The sequence below is a fragment of the Schistosoma haematobium genome, chromosome ZW, assembly GCF_000699445.3.
Source record: "Schistosoma haematobium chromosome ZW, whole genome shotgun sequence".
In the NCBI taxonomy this organism is placed as follows: domain Eukaryota; kingdom Metazoa; phylum Platyhelminthes; class Trematoda; order Strigeidida; family Schistosomatidae; genus Schistosoma; species Schistosoma haematobium.
The window spans coordinates 88,522,683-88,543,388 of record NC_067195.1 but is presented as its reverse complement, the minus strand read 5'-3'; the positions used below and the strand labels follow the sequence as shown (position 1 = coordinate 88,543,388).

The 20,706-nt window shown below is 36.1% G+C and overlaps 1 protein-coding gene across 2 annotated transcripts in view; it reads left to right on the top strand.

Moving 5' to 3' along the window:
* RASAL2_2 (Ras GTPase-activating protein nGAP) overlaps nt 1-20,706 on the top strand; it is a 111,861-nt gene that overhangs the window by 51,859 nt on the left and 39,296 nt on the right. For both annotated transcript variants that reach the window (XM_051212654.1, XM_051212655.1), the window contains 4 exons: nt 8,083-8,344; nt 10,695-10,942; nt 16,688-16,789; nt 18,082-18,180. In XM_051212654.1, the coding sequence (XP_051072844.1) occupies nt 8,083-8,344; nt 10,695-10,942; nt 16,688-16,789; nt 18,082-18,180 (711 nt within the window). The remainder of the gene's footprint in view (nt 1-8,082; nt 8,345-10,694; nt 10,943-16,687; nt 16,790-18,081; nt 18,181-20,706) is intronic.

The window sequence follows — 20,706 nt, the reverse complement described above, 5'->3', positions numbered from 1 at the left end:
CGTGTGATGTTTTCTGGTGTAGGAGTAGGTTGGAAGAAAGCTAGGGGCGGCCAGACCAAAACATGGCACAAGTCCATGAAGTCACTAATAAGTGGACTGAGTCATGTTGATAGGTGTAGACTACCTGGTTGGGATCCGCGAGATGATAGCAACCGATGGTTAGAGACCCTGAATGACATGGCTGGAAATTGTTTGCAATGGCGCAGGTGCATCCACTCTTTGTGTTCTTCCAAATTCTAATCTTCTGTATTCTTTATGTCTCTTTTCTTTTCCTCTTTCCAAATTTATTTCACTGGATTAAACTCCTCGAATAACATCTTTGAACCCTAATGTTTTCGATTACTGCTTATACTCTTATTACCTCTACCACTACGGGATTTGAATCGACCACTGCATCTCTATGCTAATGTGGTGTGGTAAGTCGTACTGATGTACGTACGTACGAAGTTCTACGTTGTTGCTGACTGACTGAATAGCACATTTCGTACAGAAAATGATTTATTTTTACTGAACTACTGACGATTGATGAGATCGGTAGTGAACTTGAATTTTAATAAGTCATTGTAGAAGTTCTGTGTTATTAAGTCCGAGAGTATTTGTAATGATAAATACACTTTGCTGTGGCAAAGTTAGGTATAATGCTTTTTTCCTAATCAAGAGCTTACGACTGGTCCATTAGAAAATAACAAACTATGATTAGTTAAGTTGGATATTCAAAACGTTGTCACCTGGTATATCTTCGTTGAACTGAGAAGACTGATTTCTAGGAAATAAAAAACCCTTGAAGAAGTATTGACATTCTCCACTACTGCTACTGATTCTGATAAATTTAATTGATTATGATTATGATGTGAAGCTCATTCAGGTAGTAAATACTTGCAAACTGGGCATAGACCAACTATAAATCAACTCTTCGGTTGGTAATATATTTTAGTCTGACTCACCTATCTCCCTGAACCCACCGGACATCGAAGCAGCATACACACCTTCCTATAGATATCACTCCACTAATAATACAATACATCGAAATCACCATCAGACAAATCAAGGGTGGAAAAACAGCAGCATCTGACAATTTACTTGTCGAGGTGAGTGGTGGTTGGACATACTCAACAAATGTCCTAACAATTTTAGTCGATAAACATTTACCACCTCATCAGCCAATTTGCTATACTCGCCTAGTACTATATTCGTAACCAGGACATTGCTTACTCCGTCGTCGCAAAATACACGAGCAATGCTTCAAAGACACCTATGATCGGATATTATTAGCCTACGAATATCCTCTATTCTTAATGTCCATAGTTCACAATCATAAAGTAGAACAGAGTGAACTGCTGCTCAGTAAACTTACCCTTTGGTCGGAAGACGGATATCTCGCCTACTCCATAAGTGACGCAAGTTCGAAAAAGCCAAGTGATCTTTGAGTTCGATTACTTCACTCCCTATCATTCATTCAGGCGATGACGCAAGCTAATCCTGAAGTAACGTTTTACATTTGGTGTGAGAAAACTACATCCTAAACATGCTTGCATTGTTGTTTCGCTAGTGTCCTCACCAATCAAGTGAATCTGCTGATAGATCAATGCTATTACTATTCTTGACTCATTATCGTAAGAACATGGAGTATGACCGTTACTGGTTACCAGTATCAAAATCTTTTCTAGTGTATATCTCCTAGCCATATACATAGAGGTGCTGGAATTGATATGGGGGGGCAAGTGTACCTGTTCAAGTTGTTACATCTGCCAGTAAGAAGTTCGCATTTCTAACACAGCTCAGTTTAAGGACTAGTAACTTTATGGACTGATCCATGTCATCATCTGCTTATTATCATTTCTCTAATCTACATCTATACTAACCATAAGTAGTAACTGTGCATAAGTAACATTTCGGTTGATGAAGTTTTACAATATCACTATCCAATATACAGACTTTTCGTAGGACCCTAGAATTAAATCTGTATTCCTCACTTTACAGCTCTATTACATATAAGCAGTACTGCAAAAACAATTATAGTCAAATAATAATAAGCTAAGTCATGTGTTCCTCCTTTAAACATTGGAGAAGATGTTTGAGTCGAATAGGTGAATCGTTACTTTAAAGACTTGATTACTTACAGCCATTATTACTATTCTAATTCTAATCTGTCATAGCGTAGGTGTATACACTCTCTATCTTCCCTTAAATCGTGAGATTAAGATCGCTTTATATCTTTCTTTCTACCAACTAATTCTTTCTTCCTGTATCATAACCTTATATGCAATCTTTCTTTTATACATTGCTACAATTGAAGTGACTACCTCTATGAATCTGGTGTTCATCTTGTTGTGTTAATGAGGTATGGCAACTTGGACCGATGCATATATGTGCCTTGTCCTACATTGTAGTTGATTGACTGACTGAATCTGTTATTATGCTTTCACTATGTTCGGTTATTCGTATGTAACTTAACACTTAAAATAATAATCTTTCTTATATTCTCAAGTATCAACCTAGATTCATATGACTTTCTTAGTCTTTGTCATGTTGTCTTAAACTCCAGTACAATCATAATTATACTACTTAATTGGATGAATCACTATAATAATAATCAATTAAATGGTTAGTTATTTGTTCGATCAATTAGTTGATTGATAGAGTAATGAAATGCCAGTTTACTTTTTCTGAAGAAAAAAAACGATTATAAGCATATCTTTTCCAACTGTTTAATAATAAAGGTATCATTTTAGCTTCTAGTTTATGTATGGTATATCTGTATTCGTGTGGATGAGAGCACGTTTGTGTGAACGTTTGTTTGCAATTGATGCAGAACAGATAGCTAGTTAAGTTCTCAGAATTTTTTTCGCAACCAATCTGTTATGCCGAAATTGCTTCTGGAACAGATTGACATTTGCATTTGCTGGTTGTTGCGTCTTCACGAGATAGAATCACCAATCAGCTGACTGGGTATATTGATATGTGAGAGGGTGGAGAAGATTTGTAGCTCAAATGGATGATGAAGTGTTCGAACACTTCACTTCTATCTGAAGTCTGTGTTGATGATGTTGTTCAGAAGAATGATGAAAGCTCCGCGACCAAACCATTAAGCTCAAAGAACAAAACTTCACCAAATATTGATATGTTTTAATAAGTTTCTGGTCGTCTCGGTAGTTGTGGCACAACTGTGAAGGTGGGTATGTGGCCAAACCCAACTAAAAGTACTCTATTGACTCAACTAACCAATTCTCCATTATTTTTGTCATTTTCAACAGCTAATATTGTGCAGATTATATTTCCGCCTTAATTTTTTAACTATTACTGATCTCAAGTGGTTATGTACTGTCACCTGAACAGTTATTGTTTACATAATGTTAACTGTGATAGAATGGAAACTCACTTGTATGATTCCTACCCTTACTTTCTCAATTCAGTCTACTGTATTATTGATACTATCTATCATGTTGATATAAACTTGAAGTATTGTCTAAATCAAGGTAATTCATATGTTATGATAAGAGAACAAACAATAACACTAGCCACAAGCCAAATAAGAGTGAGTGGCTAGTTATGTATGAAATTTATTCAGAAGGATTTAGAATTTAACCACATTGCATTCAAGAGACCGATCAACTGCATTCCTAAACATCAATGGGAAGATTCAAGTAAATAATACTAAGTGAATTTATTCTTCACCTCATTGCACAAGCAAGTGGTTATTAGAACTCGGTAGCTAAGTGAATAACGCGATGGCGTTTAAAGCGAATAGTATTGATTTCGCGTCCAAGAGTGAACATCAATTCTGAGATAATGGTACATCCATCTGACGAGTCTCAAATAGGATAAAACACGCGTCCTGGATTCCATTGCTAGCCACTATCCATCTTTGCTTATAATGCTTGTAAATCAAGGCAATATCGAGGCAATACGCACAGTATGCACATATACCAATACGAGACTGATCAATTTCATTCTTAAACATCAATGGAAAGACTTAAGTAAACAATACCAAGTGAACTTAGATTGCATTTTTTTACATGTTCAAGCCTTGTGATAGTGATAAAAGCACTTTTGTCATATGAATGTTATGCGAACCATTGCCTCCCACTTCCAGTCCTATCAACAGCATCTATATTTTTTTCCACCTTGAGAGTCTGGACTTCATAGATCTGATTACTTTATATTTGCAGTTGTTGACATTTCCATTCTGCAATTTCAGGTGGAATGTTTTACAGAAAAAAATGACTGTTTTCAACCTATTCAGATCACGAAAATTAGTGAACATGTTTGTAGCTCAGCCTTTTCTCCCCACTTCTCTACCTTACAGATCTAATGTTTATTTCATGTCAAAGACTTGTGTACTTATAAAGACATGCACATAGATCAAGCATATGCACAGACATTCGTATTGTACTTGGTTTGGCTTATCAATTTTTTATTGCATTTCCAAGTGACAACACGACTTAATTGAAATTAAGTCTACTTTCGTTGCGTGAAGTCATATTGATTTTGTTCTTGTTAGTAAATTCTGAATGTATCAAAAATTGCTGATGATATTGTGTTTTCAAATGAACACTGTTGACGAATACCAAATTAGAATGAAAATCACTATCCAATGTCTTATAGATTTTGGCAGTTTTCCAGTTTTATGATGACACTCTATGAAAATAGAATCTCACACACCCCCCTCTATCACCCACTCACTTGTACGTTCACTCACTTACTTTCCTATTCATCTAATAACTCGAATAGTTCTATAGAATGTGAAGAGTTGACTTAAGCTGAATTCCAAGCATAACATCTTACCTGTTCAGTAGCTTTGGAAAATTCGATTTAGACACCAGTGACCTGGCACTAAATCCTTGTAGGATTTATTTTCACTTTCATCCAAGTGTTACATTAGATATCATTAACATTTTCTTCAATTATCAGAATCTGATATGCCACTCATAGTGGTCCAGTTTCAGCAATTAAGTTGATTGATTTACTAGCTAGGGTTTAAGATCTGGGTGTAATCCTATCTGACTGGTCTCAACTGGTGATCATTTCTGTGTACAAAAAGGAACTAAAATCATCCTGAGATAACCGGAGAGAAATCACGGTGACTAATATATTATGTAAAATATTAATCTCCATGATCATATGACTGGTTTCAGATCAACGTTTGTATTTATCGATCAAATATTTATGCCTCAGGCTTTGGGACATAGGCATGGTTACTGAAACCTGACAAGAGTTGTATTTCATGACCTTAAGGCACCATTCGATTCCATTAGCTTGTATGCTTTGTGGTGGTTTATCATTAAAAGGTGTACCGTATAAATACATGAACCTCGTGAAGACTTTGAATCGGAGCAACATTGACCAAATCAAAACTTGTAAGGAACAATGGTCGAAACTATCAATATTAAGTAGGGTTTGTCAGGGTTTCCTACTATACATATTTTCATTTACCATACATATCATCTTAGAAATAACATTTTCTTTCTATAACTTCAAATATTGATCTTTAGTCCAGAGGTTCATCTATCGCCTGAGAGTACTAATCAATTACTTTCGATTGATGACACATACTACTTCCATCTGTTGACATCAGTAGTACACACACCACAATAGTACTAAAACAATTCCTAATATTTATCAGTTAACGAAGAAAAAGACTGTTATTAAATTGGTAAAATCACCATCATTTCGCACGCGAGACCGATAGGTCCTGGGTTCGAATCTCGTGAGGCGGAAACGTGAATGCGCAGTGCTGAGGAGTCCCACAATAAAACGAAACGGCCGTCCAATGCTTCCAGGCTTTCTATGGCGGTCTGGCTTCAATTGATTCATGATCTCAACTATCAAAATTACTATAATACCCACAAAAACCCCTTCTGATAGTATTTTCTTCGTTTAAAAAAAGTATAAACCATCGATTATTGATCATGATTTTGCATAACGCATACATCTTAAAATAACTTTATTGATCGTCAGAAGGTCTTATGTTATGTAATATACATACATCTATATGTCATATGTATATACATGAATATAATCAATAGTCATTTGTGATTTTGTCTGTTTTAAGGAATTTCATCAGCAACAGCAACGAGAAATTCATGAAAATATTTTTAAAGATAACAACCATCAAACAGTTCCATTCTGTGTGTGTGTGTGTGATTGTGTGCTTATGTGCTTGTGTGCACTTTTAAGTGTCAATTTGATACATAATGACATATCATCAAACTAGTAACAATAATTTTTCTCTATGACATCATCATATGGATTAGGTCTTCTTTTTTCGGTATAAATTCATAATGTGAAGAAAACATTAAAATTATACAGAATGTTTAAGAGTCAATAATAATGTAGATTACACAATTGTTCATGAGAAATATAAAGTAAGATTTCATAATGTGATTACAAGTGTTAGTAATGTAACTAAAAGAAAGAGAAACATTTGCCAGTTGCTACGCTCTATTATAGGACCCCTCAATAGAGTACAGGCCTGAACCCGATGGTGACCAAAGTCTAGACTGTCGAGTTCCGAAATGAGCGTTTGCATAGCAACGAAAGTTATACTCACGACAGGATTAAATTCTATGTGTCATGAGTTATCATCACAACTTCAAAAACTCAGGTTATTAGTAAGCAAATGATTATAGTTTTAGTTGAAGAGTTGTCATTTATCACAGAAAGTATTAGACGATAGATTAATGGTATATTGTAAACCTACTGAAGTTGAAAATAGGAACGATTACTGAATTTCATTTCATTGATTCAGCACTTTTCATAAGGTCTGAAAGTTCTGGGTTTGAAACTTGACTGAATCTTGAATGTGCATTGCGTAGAAATCTTATACTAAGATCAAATAGTTCATCATTGCTTACTAATTTTACATTAATCCAATTAAGTTTAATCTGTCACAAATATCACTTCCAACTTAAACTGATTTTTACAATATCTGTCATTAGAGACTACGTTCTACTAAAAAGAGAAGCGGATGAATGATAAAAGTTTCAATACAAGACTACCAAAATCATGATATGAAACGAGTAAAGACTGGTTATTCAAGGGCGAATAATAAGAATTGCCTTATTTATTTATTCATTTGTTTTATGACATACTCCTTTAGGACGCTAAAGCTAATCTTCTTGTACGTAATCCCTATACTTCCCACTATATGTAGAAGATGTGTTTAAAGTTTATTGAGTGAATAAGACAGAAGAAAAATTCTGTAGTTTTGTCTGTACTTTCATGCGGACATCCACTCTTTATGTTCTCCCAAATTCTAATCTTCTGAATTCTTCATGTTCCTTTTTTTCTCTTTCTAAATTTATTTCACTGGATTATACTCCTTGAATAACATCTCCAAACCCTAATCGTTCAAATTACTGCCTATATTTTTGCCACCTCTACCGCTACAGGATTTGAATCGACAACTGCATCTCTGTGGTAATGTGGTTTGGCAACTCGAACTGATGTACGTACGTACGAAGTTCTACGTCGTTGCTGACTGATTGACTGACCGTACTTCCATAATGAAAGTAGTTGAAAATGAAGTTTCATCATATGTGGGGTTGTGAAATTAAAATATTAGTCTTACCGCCCTGTTTTACCTGATTGTTTTATGAGGGCTGTAATTTATTATCTTTAACTATTCTCATGTATTTATGTCTAAAGTTTATACTAGTCCTAGATGGACTGAAATATATCTTCAGCTGAGGTACGAACTATTTGGTCGATAAATTTTAACTACTAAAATCATTAAATAGTAGTGTGTTATTGTTTCATAATGTTTCCAGGCCTAATTCAATTTAGTTTTTTCATAATGTGCAAATAATCTTGATGATCTCAAAAATAGGGAGTACTGGACAGAAAATTCGTTCTAGCATGCAAATTATCACCAGTATCCAACAGTCTAATTTCTTTTCACGACCATAGTCTTTACGTATTTCGACAATCTTGAAGTCAGTGTTTTTTATAACAGCCATGAATTGTCGACTAACAACTGAGGATGGATCACCAAGTAGTTTGTAACAATAAATATATTCATAAAATGCTCAATATTTTTCTCGTAGTCAGTACTATACCATATACTCATTTTCATTGCATTAGTCTTTCAGGTTCCGCCTCCAATTCTGATCAGAATCTTCCAGGATCACCATCAGTTATCAGTTCTCACAAGGCGATTGTATCTCTCGGAGAACAAATTACGTTGCCATCAGAACTATACAGTGTGTTTCAAGTGAAACCTACAAAGTTCGCCTTGACATCTGGTAAAACGAATCTCGAAACTACTGACGATGTTAGCCATCTAGTCCAAATATGTAATGTTGATCCAAGTTTGATTGGAAGTAACTGTAAATACTACTTTCAAGTAAGTTAATTGTTTATTTGTGTAACTCTACTTTGATTGATATTACTACAATCATTATCATATGGATGCATCGTGTTCATGCACGCTTGTAGACTAATACAGTATGAGGAGCAAGCAACTATGAGACTGAGTCTATAAATTAGAAGGATGAATATACTCTATACCAGTTCTTTGTGTACATCGGTGTACGATTAGCTTGAAATTGTAGCTGACTGGTTTGGGTATTTAGATTAACCAGTTAATAGGCATTTTGGGCCACCAATTTTCCAATGAAAGTATAGCCACTTTTTAGTTCAGTACATAAATATCTGGTTTAATTTTGTTAGGTAACGTATCTTTAGTATGAATACCCTACAAAATTGTATCTTGTCAACATCCAAGATAGGTTTATATTAGTTAAAAGGATTTATCTTACTTTTACGAAGACTACACTAAAGGACGATCGTCATTTATTTCTACTCTTAACGATGTTTGATAGTGACTATAACCATTTAATTGCTTGATCTGTAGGAACCCGATCAGCGAGCAGTAGTGGAACGATAGATTCTAGTTGTATATAACTGTTCATGTCGTAAACTGCTCCACTCTCCTTTCTTTCTACCAATTTTGAGAGTCGGTATATAATGCAAGATTCGTAAGTCGCTGATATGACATGTCCAATTCACTGAAGTCGGTATTTCAAGATGGTGACAATAATTGAATTATTATCACAGTTCGGAAATAAATTGCTGAAAGTTGATATTACTGATATGATGTTGCCACCAGATGTGAGAAACCGTTCGAAGAAAAGTCGCATAACATCCTTAACTTAGACAGGCCATGTTTTATAAGTATAGAGCAAGGCTGATTTCACCGACGCATTGTAAATCTGACTTTTGACGGTCAAATGAACATCGTAACAGTGTCAAAGATGATCAATTTTGGTATAAACCGCTCTGATATACTCTAGACACAGATTATTCTCATCTGACACCCTATCAAACAGCACTCATACAGCTATCCAGATACACTAACTTCTTGACTATTTCTGATGGTTCACTTAAGAAATAACTGTCGGTACTTGCTCCCACAAGTCTTGCCAAAGTACATGCTATATTTACAGACATTGATTCCCAACTGATTAAGTGAGATTTCCATAGCTCACTGCTTAATAAAACAATATTATTTGCACACTCAAAATCGAAAATCTTTTCTTTAAGTAACAGATTCACATCGCTAGTACCTACTCCCATCAGAGCTGTCTTCAGACGTCATCGGTGGAAAAGTTGAAGAGGAATGATGAAATTGAACAACGCTGCCTTAACGTTCTGAATGGAACAATGGACAGAGGCGGTTGTAGTGGAAGTATCCAAACACTTAACAAAAGATGAAAATATGACTACCTCATCCTTATATTACACGGTATTCAGTGGATTAGAAATAATGAGGAAAAGATCCCTACTTTGATAATTTTAAGGAACCTTAAACCTAGCTCGGTTTGGGACGGAACATACAATCGGTTTGTTAGTATCAATCCAATTAGACAGATAGGACTCCACCATCGATGGCACCATTTATTTTGAAAGCATCTTTAGAGATATTGAGATCACGTATATGATCTTGATTGACGATCAGCATATTCATCACTTTAGTGTACTGAGGACCTGTGTACGAAAGTAAATTGTTCATGAGGCGAATAGATCTTTTTTAGAAATCCCTTGACAGATATGCTTTTATTATCAGAATGGGTTTTGTGGAGATTTTTAGAAATTTCACAAGTTGAAATCATGAGTCAATTGAAGCTAGATCACCATGGAAAACCTGGAAGCACTGGACGGCCGTTTCGTCCTGGTATGGGACTCCTCATCAGTGTTTTTCATTATCATTATATAGTTTATTGAACCTATATACATGTTTAAAATCTGATTTTCAAACTACTTCACAGTTGTTTGAATTCGTATTATGTAATGAAAAGACGAAGATCATCAGAACGAACATGATATATTTGCGCAATATATTATGAACAATCTGATCACGCATAGTTGTTAAGATTACTTATGTATGAGAAATAAGAGGTCGAGTAGACAAGTGGAAAATAAGAGGAGACAAGGATAATAAGGAGAACAATGTGAAACATATCACGTTGGGAAATAAATCAATATTACCAGGGTAAGTTTATTGTGAGAATGAACTTTTTGAATGTATAAAGGGGACGTTCTTAACAAGTATTTGTGGGATCAGATTGTTCGAAATGTATTGAGCTAATATGCAATATAGTTCTGATAATTTCCATCTCCTTACTAAATTATCCAAATTTGCCAAAGGGACTAATTGTTTTAAAGTTAGATGGTCGTTTTTCTACTTTCTAAAGGTTATGTCTCCATCCCGAAGAATGATCAAGGACCCAACCATGTGCCTTGATAGTCCACAAAGGAAAACTGATAACATCCAATGTTCCTGTCTAGAGAACAACGATGATTTCTCAGCTATGAACACACCAAACCTCCTTCGAACTGTCAGTCATTCTCAGGGTAACGTAGGAGAAACTGTCAATATTCCCTTCGTGATTCACAATTATTCGTGTCAGTCAGCTTTGGAAAGAGATCGATGGGTACAATAGTGAGTATATATATTAATCGAAGCTTAAACAGACCAATTCCCATTCATTTTTGTCATCACATTTTTCTTCTTGATTCAAAGTTAAGGACAACAAATCCATAAATCTCATACTGATAATAATCAAATCATGTGCTCACTAGTGACTAGCTTTGAGAAGTAATTCTCGAAGTTCTTATCGGGAACCGTGACAAGTGGAGGTAATCTGCGTCGGGTGTGAGGCAGTTACCCACTGAAGATAATCGGCGCAATATCGTGACATGGTTGAAGTTAAACAATAACACCGTTGGATACCGGCTCAGTGGTCTAGAGTTTAAGCGTTTGTACGCGAGACTGAGTACCCAGGGCCCGAGTCCCACGGGCGGGATCGTGGATGAGCGTTGCTGTGTCCTATACTAAGGCGAGACGGCTGTCCAGTGCTCTCAGGTTTTCAGTGGTGATCTAGGTCAGACCAACTGATGAATTCAACTGTAATGACAACACGAAAGTTTAAATCACTTCCAAATGATTGAACTTTTATGTTAATTGGTTCAGGCAGTCAATCTGCACATATTGTTATCAGTTTGTTTACAGATGATGAAAGTTTAAAAACACTTTTGATGAAGTTTGTATGAACGAACCAATCACGTATAAGATAAAAGATCTCAGATTTTGGCGCGAAATTCACTCATCCATTTTGGTTAAGTAAAGGTTTGGTGTTGTAGCTGATGTCAGTTCGTGATGAGAACCCTAAATCTAATCGTTGACCTTAGCCATCAATTGTCAATCATAATTCTAATTCCATACACACGTTTATAACCTTCATTCAGTTCTGGTTAGTAGGTAGACACATTCAAGGTCAGTTCAGTGTTATTCAAAAGTCGTCCATAAGTTAGTCTCACCAAATCGTCATCCACCTGAGCTACAAATCTTCTCCACATAAGAACATTGAAATTCAGAAGGGAATTGGATGGTAAATGACTAATTCCTGTTGAAGTGATAGTTTGAGTAATAGTAACCAAGATTTGAAAATTTTCTTTTTGGCAAACCAAGTTTCTCTTTGTTATTGTCGAAATCGTCATCATTAAATGAATTATGTTAATTTATCCAACATGTAATTGTATTTGACTGATTGGTTATATAAGTAACCTTGACGTGAATAGTGCGGACCTTCTGAGATGGTAAACCTTCGTTCTACAACCAATAATCAACACAGAATTCAAAGTAATAAAACTTACGCCCACGCGAAATGACACATGTTGACCGCATAACAGAAAAGAAAAGAGATAGACGACAAACAAAGAGCAAGCACTCTATCTATACATTTGGATAGAGACACAGGTAGAGTTGTTGTTGTTGTTGTACAAACATTACAGACATATCAAATTATAAATCATTTCAACCAATCATATATCAGAATGAATTCCATCAGAAATCGATCGATAAATGTTATGGTTCCATATTTCAAACTCGACTCTTATATAAATTGACAATTATGTGCCTCATTCGAAATGTCTGTGTGTGTGTGTATGCGTATGTGTATTTGTATGAGTCATAACATGTGTAAAATCGATTACATCCGATAAGTGGTAGCATTTAAATTTGTTTAACGGTAGTGGATTTAGTCAATATGACTTGTTTATATTTATATTAATGAAATGACAATCTATATGGATTACCACAATTCACATAATGAATTTCATTGTATAGAATAGTTGGTCTCTATACTTCTTTTTTTTTTGATAAACCAACTAACTTATCCATATTATGATGGATCAATGTTTTCGTAGACTTAGAAGCCTTTCCACTCCTAAATTGAAAGATGACCGATTATATAATAATAATGATGATGATGATGATGATATTCAATATTCAATGCCGTCATCAAAAAATCGAAGTGAATTAACTTTAATGGATTTACATCAATCATCTGATTTAATTATGGTTTCTAAGCCAAATGTTTATTCATTGATAAAACTTGGAAGAAACCATGATTATAAAGAGAATTATGGGAAATACTTAAATTTAACAACAATACAAAAACCAATTCTAGATTATCGTTTTACACCACCATTAAATAGATCATTGATCTCGTGAGTTTCATTCAATTTCTACAAACTATTTATAGTCTATTCACTTACTGTTAGCGACAAAAATTGTTGAAATGGCATTCTACTTATTAATTTTATAACAGTTTTTTTTTAATATCACAAGGGTTTTTTTTGGATATGATAGCAATTTCAATAGTTGAGATTGTGAGTCAATTGAAGCTAGACCACCATGGGAAATCTGGAAGCACTGAACGGCGGTTTCATTTTATTGTAGGACTTCTCAGCACTGTGCATTCACGTTTTCGCCTCGTGAGATTTGAACCCCAGAACCTATCAGTCTCTTACGCGAGTGCTTAACCTCTAGTTTTTCCTTCACTTTTCATTTATCTAGTCACGAATAATTGCTATCGCCGCTTGCTAAGTTGTCTTTTATTTGTTTGTAGAGGGCATCCATGTACAGACTGTTCACAGTTCGATATTATATGAAACCATTTCATAAAGTGGGTAAATAAGTGGGGAGATAATTTTAAACATATGATAACATTTCTCGACTGACCAATGAGCAAGCCGTATTTGGTAATCAAATGCAGTATCTTGCACTCTACTTTGAGCTACACCTTTGTGTATATGAGATCCAGTGGTACTAACAAACTATATGGACTTAATTACGTCTAGACAATTTCGTATCTGTGGGTTAATGGGTGGAAATGAATTACTTTACTCAATATATGCTCTGTAGTTCATCCAGATAGTGGTTCGAAGTATTAAATCGAAATAAATTCCTTCATAAGATTTGGACGAGTCAAGAGCCAGAGTTGCTATAATATACGATAACTTTTTAATTCTATAGTATTACTCATACTGGTACATACAATCCAGTTGAGATGGCTGGGACACATGTTACGTATACCCAACCACCGAATGCCTCGACGTGTGATGTTTTATGATGTAGGAGCTAGGGGCGGTTAGACCAAAACATGGCACAAATCCATGAAGTCACTGACAAGTGGACTGAGCCATGTTGGTAGGTGTAGACTACCTGGTTGGGATCGGCGAGATGATAGCAACCGATGGTTAGAGACCCTGAATGACATGGCTCAAAATCGTTTGTAATGGCGCAGACGCGTCCACTCTTTGTGTTCTCTCAAATTCTAATTTTCTGAGCTCTTCATGTCCCTTTCTTTTTCTCTTTCCAAATTTATTTCACTGGATTGTACTCTTTAAATAACATCTTCAAACCCGAATGTTTTCGATTACTGCTTATACTCTTACTACCTCTACCACTACGTGATTTGAATTGACAATTGTATCTCTGTGCTAATGTGGTATGGCAACTGGAACTGATGTACGTACGTACGTACGAAGTTTTACGTTGTTACTGACTGACTGACATACAATCCAGCAAGGTTCAAAAACTATTCATCAGGAAATTGGAAATCTTTTGACGGATAGGATTGTCATTTATTTTAAACTGAGTGTTTTGACTAAAGACAAAATAATGAATGTAGCGGCATAACATGGATTCATTTTACTTCGTCGCTTTTCATCTGCTTACAACCGTTTTTTATTTATTTATTAATCAGTGCTTTTATGTTTAAGTTGTTCCTAAAGTTCATTCATTAATGCAAGAATTATATGTACATTGTTTGACTACTAATTCCAACATTTTAAACTAACATTGGTTACCATACATGAATGGTTGTTTAAAACAAGGAATAGTATATCTTACATTTTCTTTACACCTGAAAAAGCTTAAATGTAAAGTTAAATCTGATTGTGTTGTATACAATACTATCCACTACTGTACGTTATTTTAAAGTTATCTCCACCTTGAGCAATAATGACAAGCCATCTAACTCTTCCCCTTGGACTTAATTATATCTAAATAATATTGTCTAGTTTCAAAATCATTCTCAGTTTTCATTCAGAAGAATTATCACTCTATGTCAGATTAGCTAACCTAATTCCAAATCCGACTATGAAATTAAAATGTGGGTTGTATGAATAATGAAATGAGAATGGTTTTTGTGGATATTATAGGAATTTAATGGTTGAATTCATGAGTCAATTGGAGCTAGATCACCATGAGAAACCTAGAAGCACTGAACGGCGGTTTCATTTTATTGTGGGACGGTGGCACAGCTTCGTGGATTAGTTGAAGTTAGACATGAACAGTGTTGGATGCCGGTTCAGTTGTCTAGTGGTTAAACACTCCCTCTCGAGACTGATAGGCCCTAGTTTCGAATCTCGCGAGGCGGGATCGTGGATGCGCACTGCTGAGAAGTCTCATACTAGGACGATAGGGCCATCCAGTGCTTCTAGGTTTTCGATGGTGGTCTAGCTTTTTATTGACTCATGAAAAATATATATAGCTGTCTACCTCATTTTAAATCTCAGTTCCTTGCTGTGTCAGATCAAAAGGCATAAAAACAGATCCTTTTAAAGTTTACTTCCATGTGATACTGAATATGTTTAATGAAAATTTTAGAGAAATCTAATTGATCTGATATGTTTCCATATATTTCATTTTTATTCGGTGATAAACGTCAACACACTTGCAAATTTATTTTTAGCTTCACTACAAATTAATGAGATGTATTTGGGATGAAATAAGATTTGCAAGATAACACTAATGATTATCAATAGGTCTTTCAATTCACATTAAAGTGGTTCTTTCACTTTATAGTTGGTTCGTTTATTTACTAAAGTTGTTAAATAGTGACTATTTGAACTTAATAGTTCAGTGGATAGTACGTTGGCGTTTCCAACAAAAGCTACTGAGTTTGAGTCTTTGTGTGAATATTGACACTGATTTTAGTTAGTTTCAGTTGATGAGTCCCAAATAGTATGTCATAAATCACAATGATAGTCACTATCAAATTTAAATAAAAAAAGGAAAGCAAGTTATTAACTTTTGATATGGACGTGGATTATGATTAAAGTTGAGATAAAATCTTGGTTACGCAAATTGTGTAATTTAGTTTGCTAATCTTATCATAGTCTGTACAATGTTATAGTCAAAACAAGTACAACTTAATGTTTATTGAATCATACTTTTCTGAAGAATAAAATTTAATTAGTACAGGAAAAACTAGTATAAAGCACTCTGAGAAATAGCGGGGTATGTGACAGTTTTAATTGTCGTGATTAAATGTGCTAACTGTGTTAGACTATTGTTTATCTACTACTATTTACTTACGCCTGTTATTCCCAATTCAGCATAGGCTGCCGACCAGCATTCTCTAATCCACTCTGTCCTGGGCCTTCCTTTCCAGTTCTATCCAATTGTTGTTCATTCTTATCACATCTGTCTCCATTCCTCGGCATAATGTGTTCTGTGGTCATCCTCTTTACCTTTGGCCCTAAGGGGGCTTCAGGTGGAGATTTTATTTATGACTAGGCTTGATTGGTTTGAAAATTTTTTTCTGGTTAGCATTTTTTAGCGAGACAGACATGAGGAAAATGAACAAAAATTGGATAGAACTGGAAAGGTAGGTCCAGGACAGAGTGGGTTGGAGAATGCTGGTCGGCGGCCTATGCTCCACTAGGAGTAACAGGCGTAAGTGAGTAACTAGGCTTGATGCAACTGAAACGCTTTCATTCCAGATGAAAATATTTCATATTTCTTGAATACACTTTATATGACTTTTCCGTGTGTAATTTTATTAAATAAATATATTATAAAGAGATGAATGGATATGCACTATATATTTTTCAGTTTGAAGCGGTTGATCAACCCATCTCAAGATGCTCGACGTCGTAAAGAGAATTGTTTGAATGTATGGATTCAAGAAGCAAAAGGATTAACTATAAAAAATAGGTGAGTAACACTGTGTTAATAGTTCTGATCATGTTAACACTAAAACGCAATCACTTTGCTTATGTTATAAGACACTAAGTTTATGAAATAAGATTGTAAAACTCAAACCCACCAACAACGACCTTGTCACGATTTCACAATCAAGTCGGTTAAAAGTTCGAATTCATGCTACGAACGTTGATTTTCTGAATTGAACAGGATTATTAACTATCTATTAAATCTAATTAATAAGAATTCAAGTGATTATCGATTTTCATTCATTCGTGAACAATTATTTATAAGTTAAAATTAATTTCTTTTATACAGTTAATGCCGCTAGGATTAAATTGTAACTTTTATTGTACTAGCGAATATTTTAAGTGTATTATATGGAGCGGTACCATGCAACCCTCCCATGGTTGCGACCCGGGTTCGAATCCTGTCCGGACTACGGCTTTGCCCCCAAATGCCCTGATAGGGCCGAGGGTGGGGAGAGTTCGCTCTTCCTCTCGAAATGCTCTCACATGGCCACGCGTATATAGCCGCTGCCAGGGAAGTCCTACTCATTGCTTTCCTGGGGCGGGGGTGTTGTTTACGAAAATGGGAGGACGAAAAGCGAATATCCGGTGCTTTAATCGGGTTGGTGGATACGGAGGGTTCACCTAGGGGTTGGAAAACCCTGATTCCAAACCAATGGTGTACATGGGCTCCAGTATCCTGAGTGAACAAATGGTGTATGAACCAATCGTTGGTCACTGGCTACCATGGAACTGCATTTCCTGAAGTTGCTCCACTCCCTTGTGGTTCAGACCTTTAGGTCGAATGCTCCGGGCGTGCGTCCCTAAGAAAACTACCTGCTTCGGTCTGGGCACCCGGAAAGTATCATAGCCCACACACAAATCAAATGATGATTTGTGGCGCATATCTATTTGGTGCCTCCTTGTACCAATATTTATGTGTTCAAATGAATAAATACCAAAGTAAACTTACAATCATACTCAAAATTGAGATTAATCAATGAGTCCTAAATAGAGAGGGTAGATAGTCGTCTCTATTTCTGTATTCATGTGAAAAAGTCACGGAAACTTAAATTTATAATACAAACAACGAAACGATAAAAATGGCTTCTCAGATAGTGGAAGAAATAGTTTGAAGAAAAAAACCTCATTCAACATTTCAATCAGTAATAAGAAGTAAATTTCTGACAAGAACGTTTCACCATATGATTCATAGAGTAGAACTTTTGAAGTTTCATGAACATTTTAATTTGTGACATTCTTTTTTTTTCACCATTCAATCCCTTTTTCATTAAGATATTATTGTACAATTTTGGTCAATGGTACCATCTGTGCACGTACAACAATCAAACAGATGACAGATATGTTGTTCTGGGGTGAAGAGTTTGATTTAAGGTGAGTTAAATAGTTGTTGCCTTCAATTTAAGAGAAATTTTACTTTTTAGTAAACTCTTTAATGGTTTTTTTAAAGAAAAACTGGAGTTTTTCTAGTTTTGAAGTTTTTATTTTAAATGTATTCATTAAGCCAGAATGAGTAGAGCTATTAGCCCTACCGAGATTTAATGCATTATACTTAATCATTGTTGTATGTTACTCTTAAAGGGAAAAGTAATCTTATATTTGTCGGAATAGTTTGACTAATCTGATTTTGGTCTACTGTATTAGTTAGTCAATCATAAAAATTTACGGATTATACGACAAAACAAAATATTTTAAATCTCTGATGATTGTCATTTTTCGTAGCTTTTCTAGAACGAATAACTTACAGGTGCTACCTAAATTTCTATCAAAAGGAGTAGGTGTTTGAGAACTGTCACATACAGTACTCATTTGATATCGCGCAATGTTAGATGATACAGGAGTAAGTTCGAAGAAAGCTAGGTAATAAGTCTTCTAATTGAACGCCAGATTTGGTTTCCTAAGCTCTTCTAGTAACCCTCAGGTGAAATCTATACAGCAACTCGAATACGAGAGAAAACGCTTTACTCCAGAGGTTCGTTTATGTACAGAAAATCTAGGGTATTTATATTACTTTAGGTGGGCTTGGGTTTCCGGAAGTTTCTCGTACGCTACTAAACATAGTAGCAGTATAGGTAATCATCCAATCAGAAACTCGACATGCGACTTCCCACTTTCTAGCGATTTCTGGCAAAACTAGTGAATGCTGGTTGGATAAGATGTTTATCAGCGTTTTCACAGCCTTTTTCTGACTTTTTTTCAACGAATTTTCTAAATCTCCCCAACACTGGGGCCGTCCAAATTAAAACGTAGTATCAGTCCATCAAATTATTGATGGTTGATTGTATTATTTATTTATTTGAACACATAAATATTGGTACAAGAGAGCGCCAATATTTATGCGCCACACGAAACAATGAGAATTCGAAGAGAAGTAGAAAAAAAACCAAGGAGCGCAAAAGAAAAAGAGAACAATAACGAAGAGATTGGTGTAAGGTAGTGTGGTAGTAATGAGGGAACGAAAAGGTACAATCAGAAGAAATCTTTCAGGTAAGGGAGACACAACCACTTTTTATGAAGAAAGTAAAAGAAGGTTACAGCAGGATCGCCACTGGCTTCTATTCTGAGCCATATCTGATAACGTCTCTAGCCACTGTGTAGCACCATCTCTCAGACCCCAACCAGGGAGTCGTAAAGGACCGACAGAAGCCAGTCCTTTGCAGCTTTCTTTCATACCACGACACCATGTCATGCACTGACCACCTCTCCGCTTCTTCCAACCAGTCCCAGAGTCGGCAAATAATGCACGACGTGGAATTCTCTGGGACGACATTCGGAGAACATGTCCAAGCCACCGAAGTCGGTGTTTCAAGATGGTAACACCAATTGAATTATCATCTCTGTGCCCGAACACACGATGCCGAACCTCTGCATTACTGACATGGTGTTGCCACTGTATGTCAGCAACCCTTCGGAGACAGCGATGATCGAACACAGAGAGTCGTCTAACGTCCTCAACTCGGAGAGGCCAGGTTTCACATGTATAGAGCATAACTGCTCTCACCGACGCGCTGTAGATCCGACCTTTTACAGCCAGACTAACATCACGAAGGCGCCAAAGGTGGCCCAGATTGGCATAAGCCGCTCTGGCTTTCACTATACGTGCATTGATGTCATCACTCACACCCCCACCAGCACTTATGCAGCTACCCAGATACACGAACTTCTCAACTACGTCTATCTGCTCACCATCCAGGGTGAGTACAGGATTGGAATCCTGCCAGTCTTGTAGAAGTACTTTGCACTTGGAAGGTGCAAAGCACATACCATACCTACGGACACTGATTGTCAACTGATTAAGTGCGGATTGCATGCCTTGGGCATTATCGCACAGTAAGACAATATCGTCCCCATACTCAAGGTCGAGAAGTCTTTCTCCAGGCAACAGATCCACACCACCGTTACTTACATTCATCAGAGCTGTTTCCAGAATGTCATCGATGGCAAAGTTGAAGAGGAATGGTGAGATTGGGCAACCCTGCCTAACCCCACTGCTCGAATGGAACAATGAAGAAAGGTGGTTGTATGCCCTCACTCTGCCTGAGGTGTTTGTATATAGGGCTTTTAGGATGTTAATAAACTTCTCAGACACACCCTTCTTCAATAGACAATCCCAGAGAACAGTCCTGTCCAACGAATCGAAGGCAGCCCTGATGTCAAGAAACACTACGATTGTTGGCCTTTGATAAATATGGCGATGTTCTAACATTTGGCGGAGGGTGAAGATATGATCAATACATCCTCGACCAGAACGAAACCCAGCCTGCTCCTCGCGAGTCAATCTTTCTCGGGTTTTGAACAACCTACGAAGAGTGACGGAAGCCAATAGCTTGGACGCAATCGGAAGTAGACTTATCCCCCGATAGTTGTTGCAGGAACGACGTGAACCCTTTTTAAAGATAG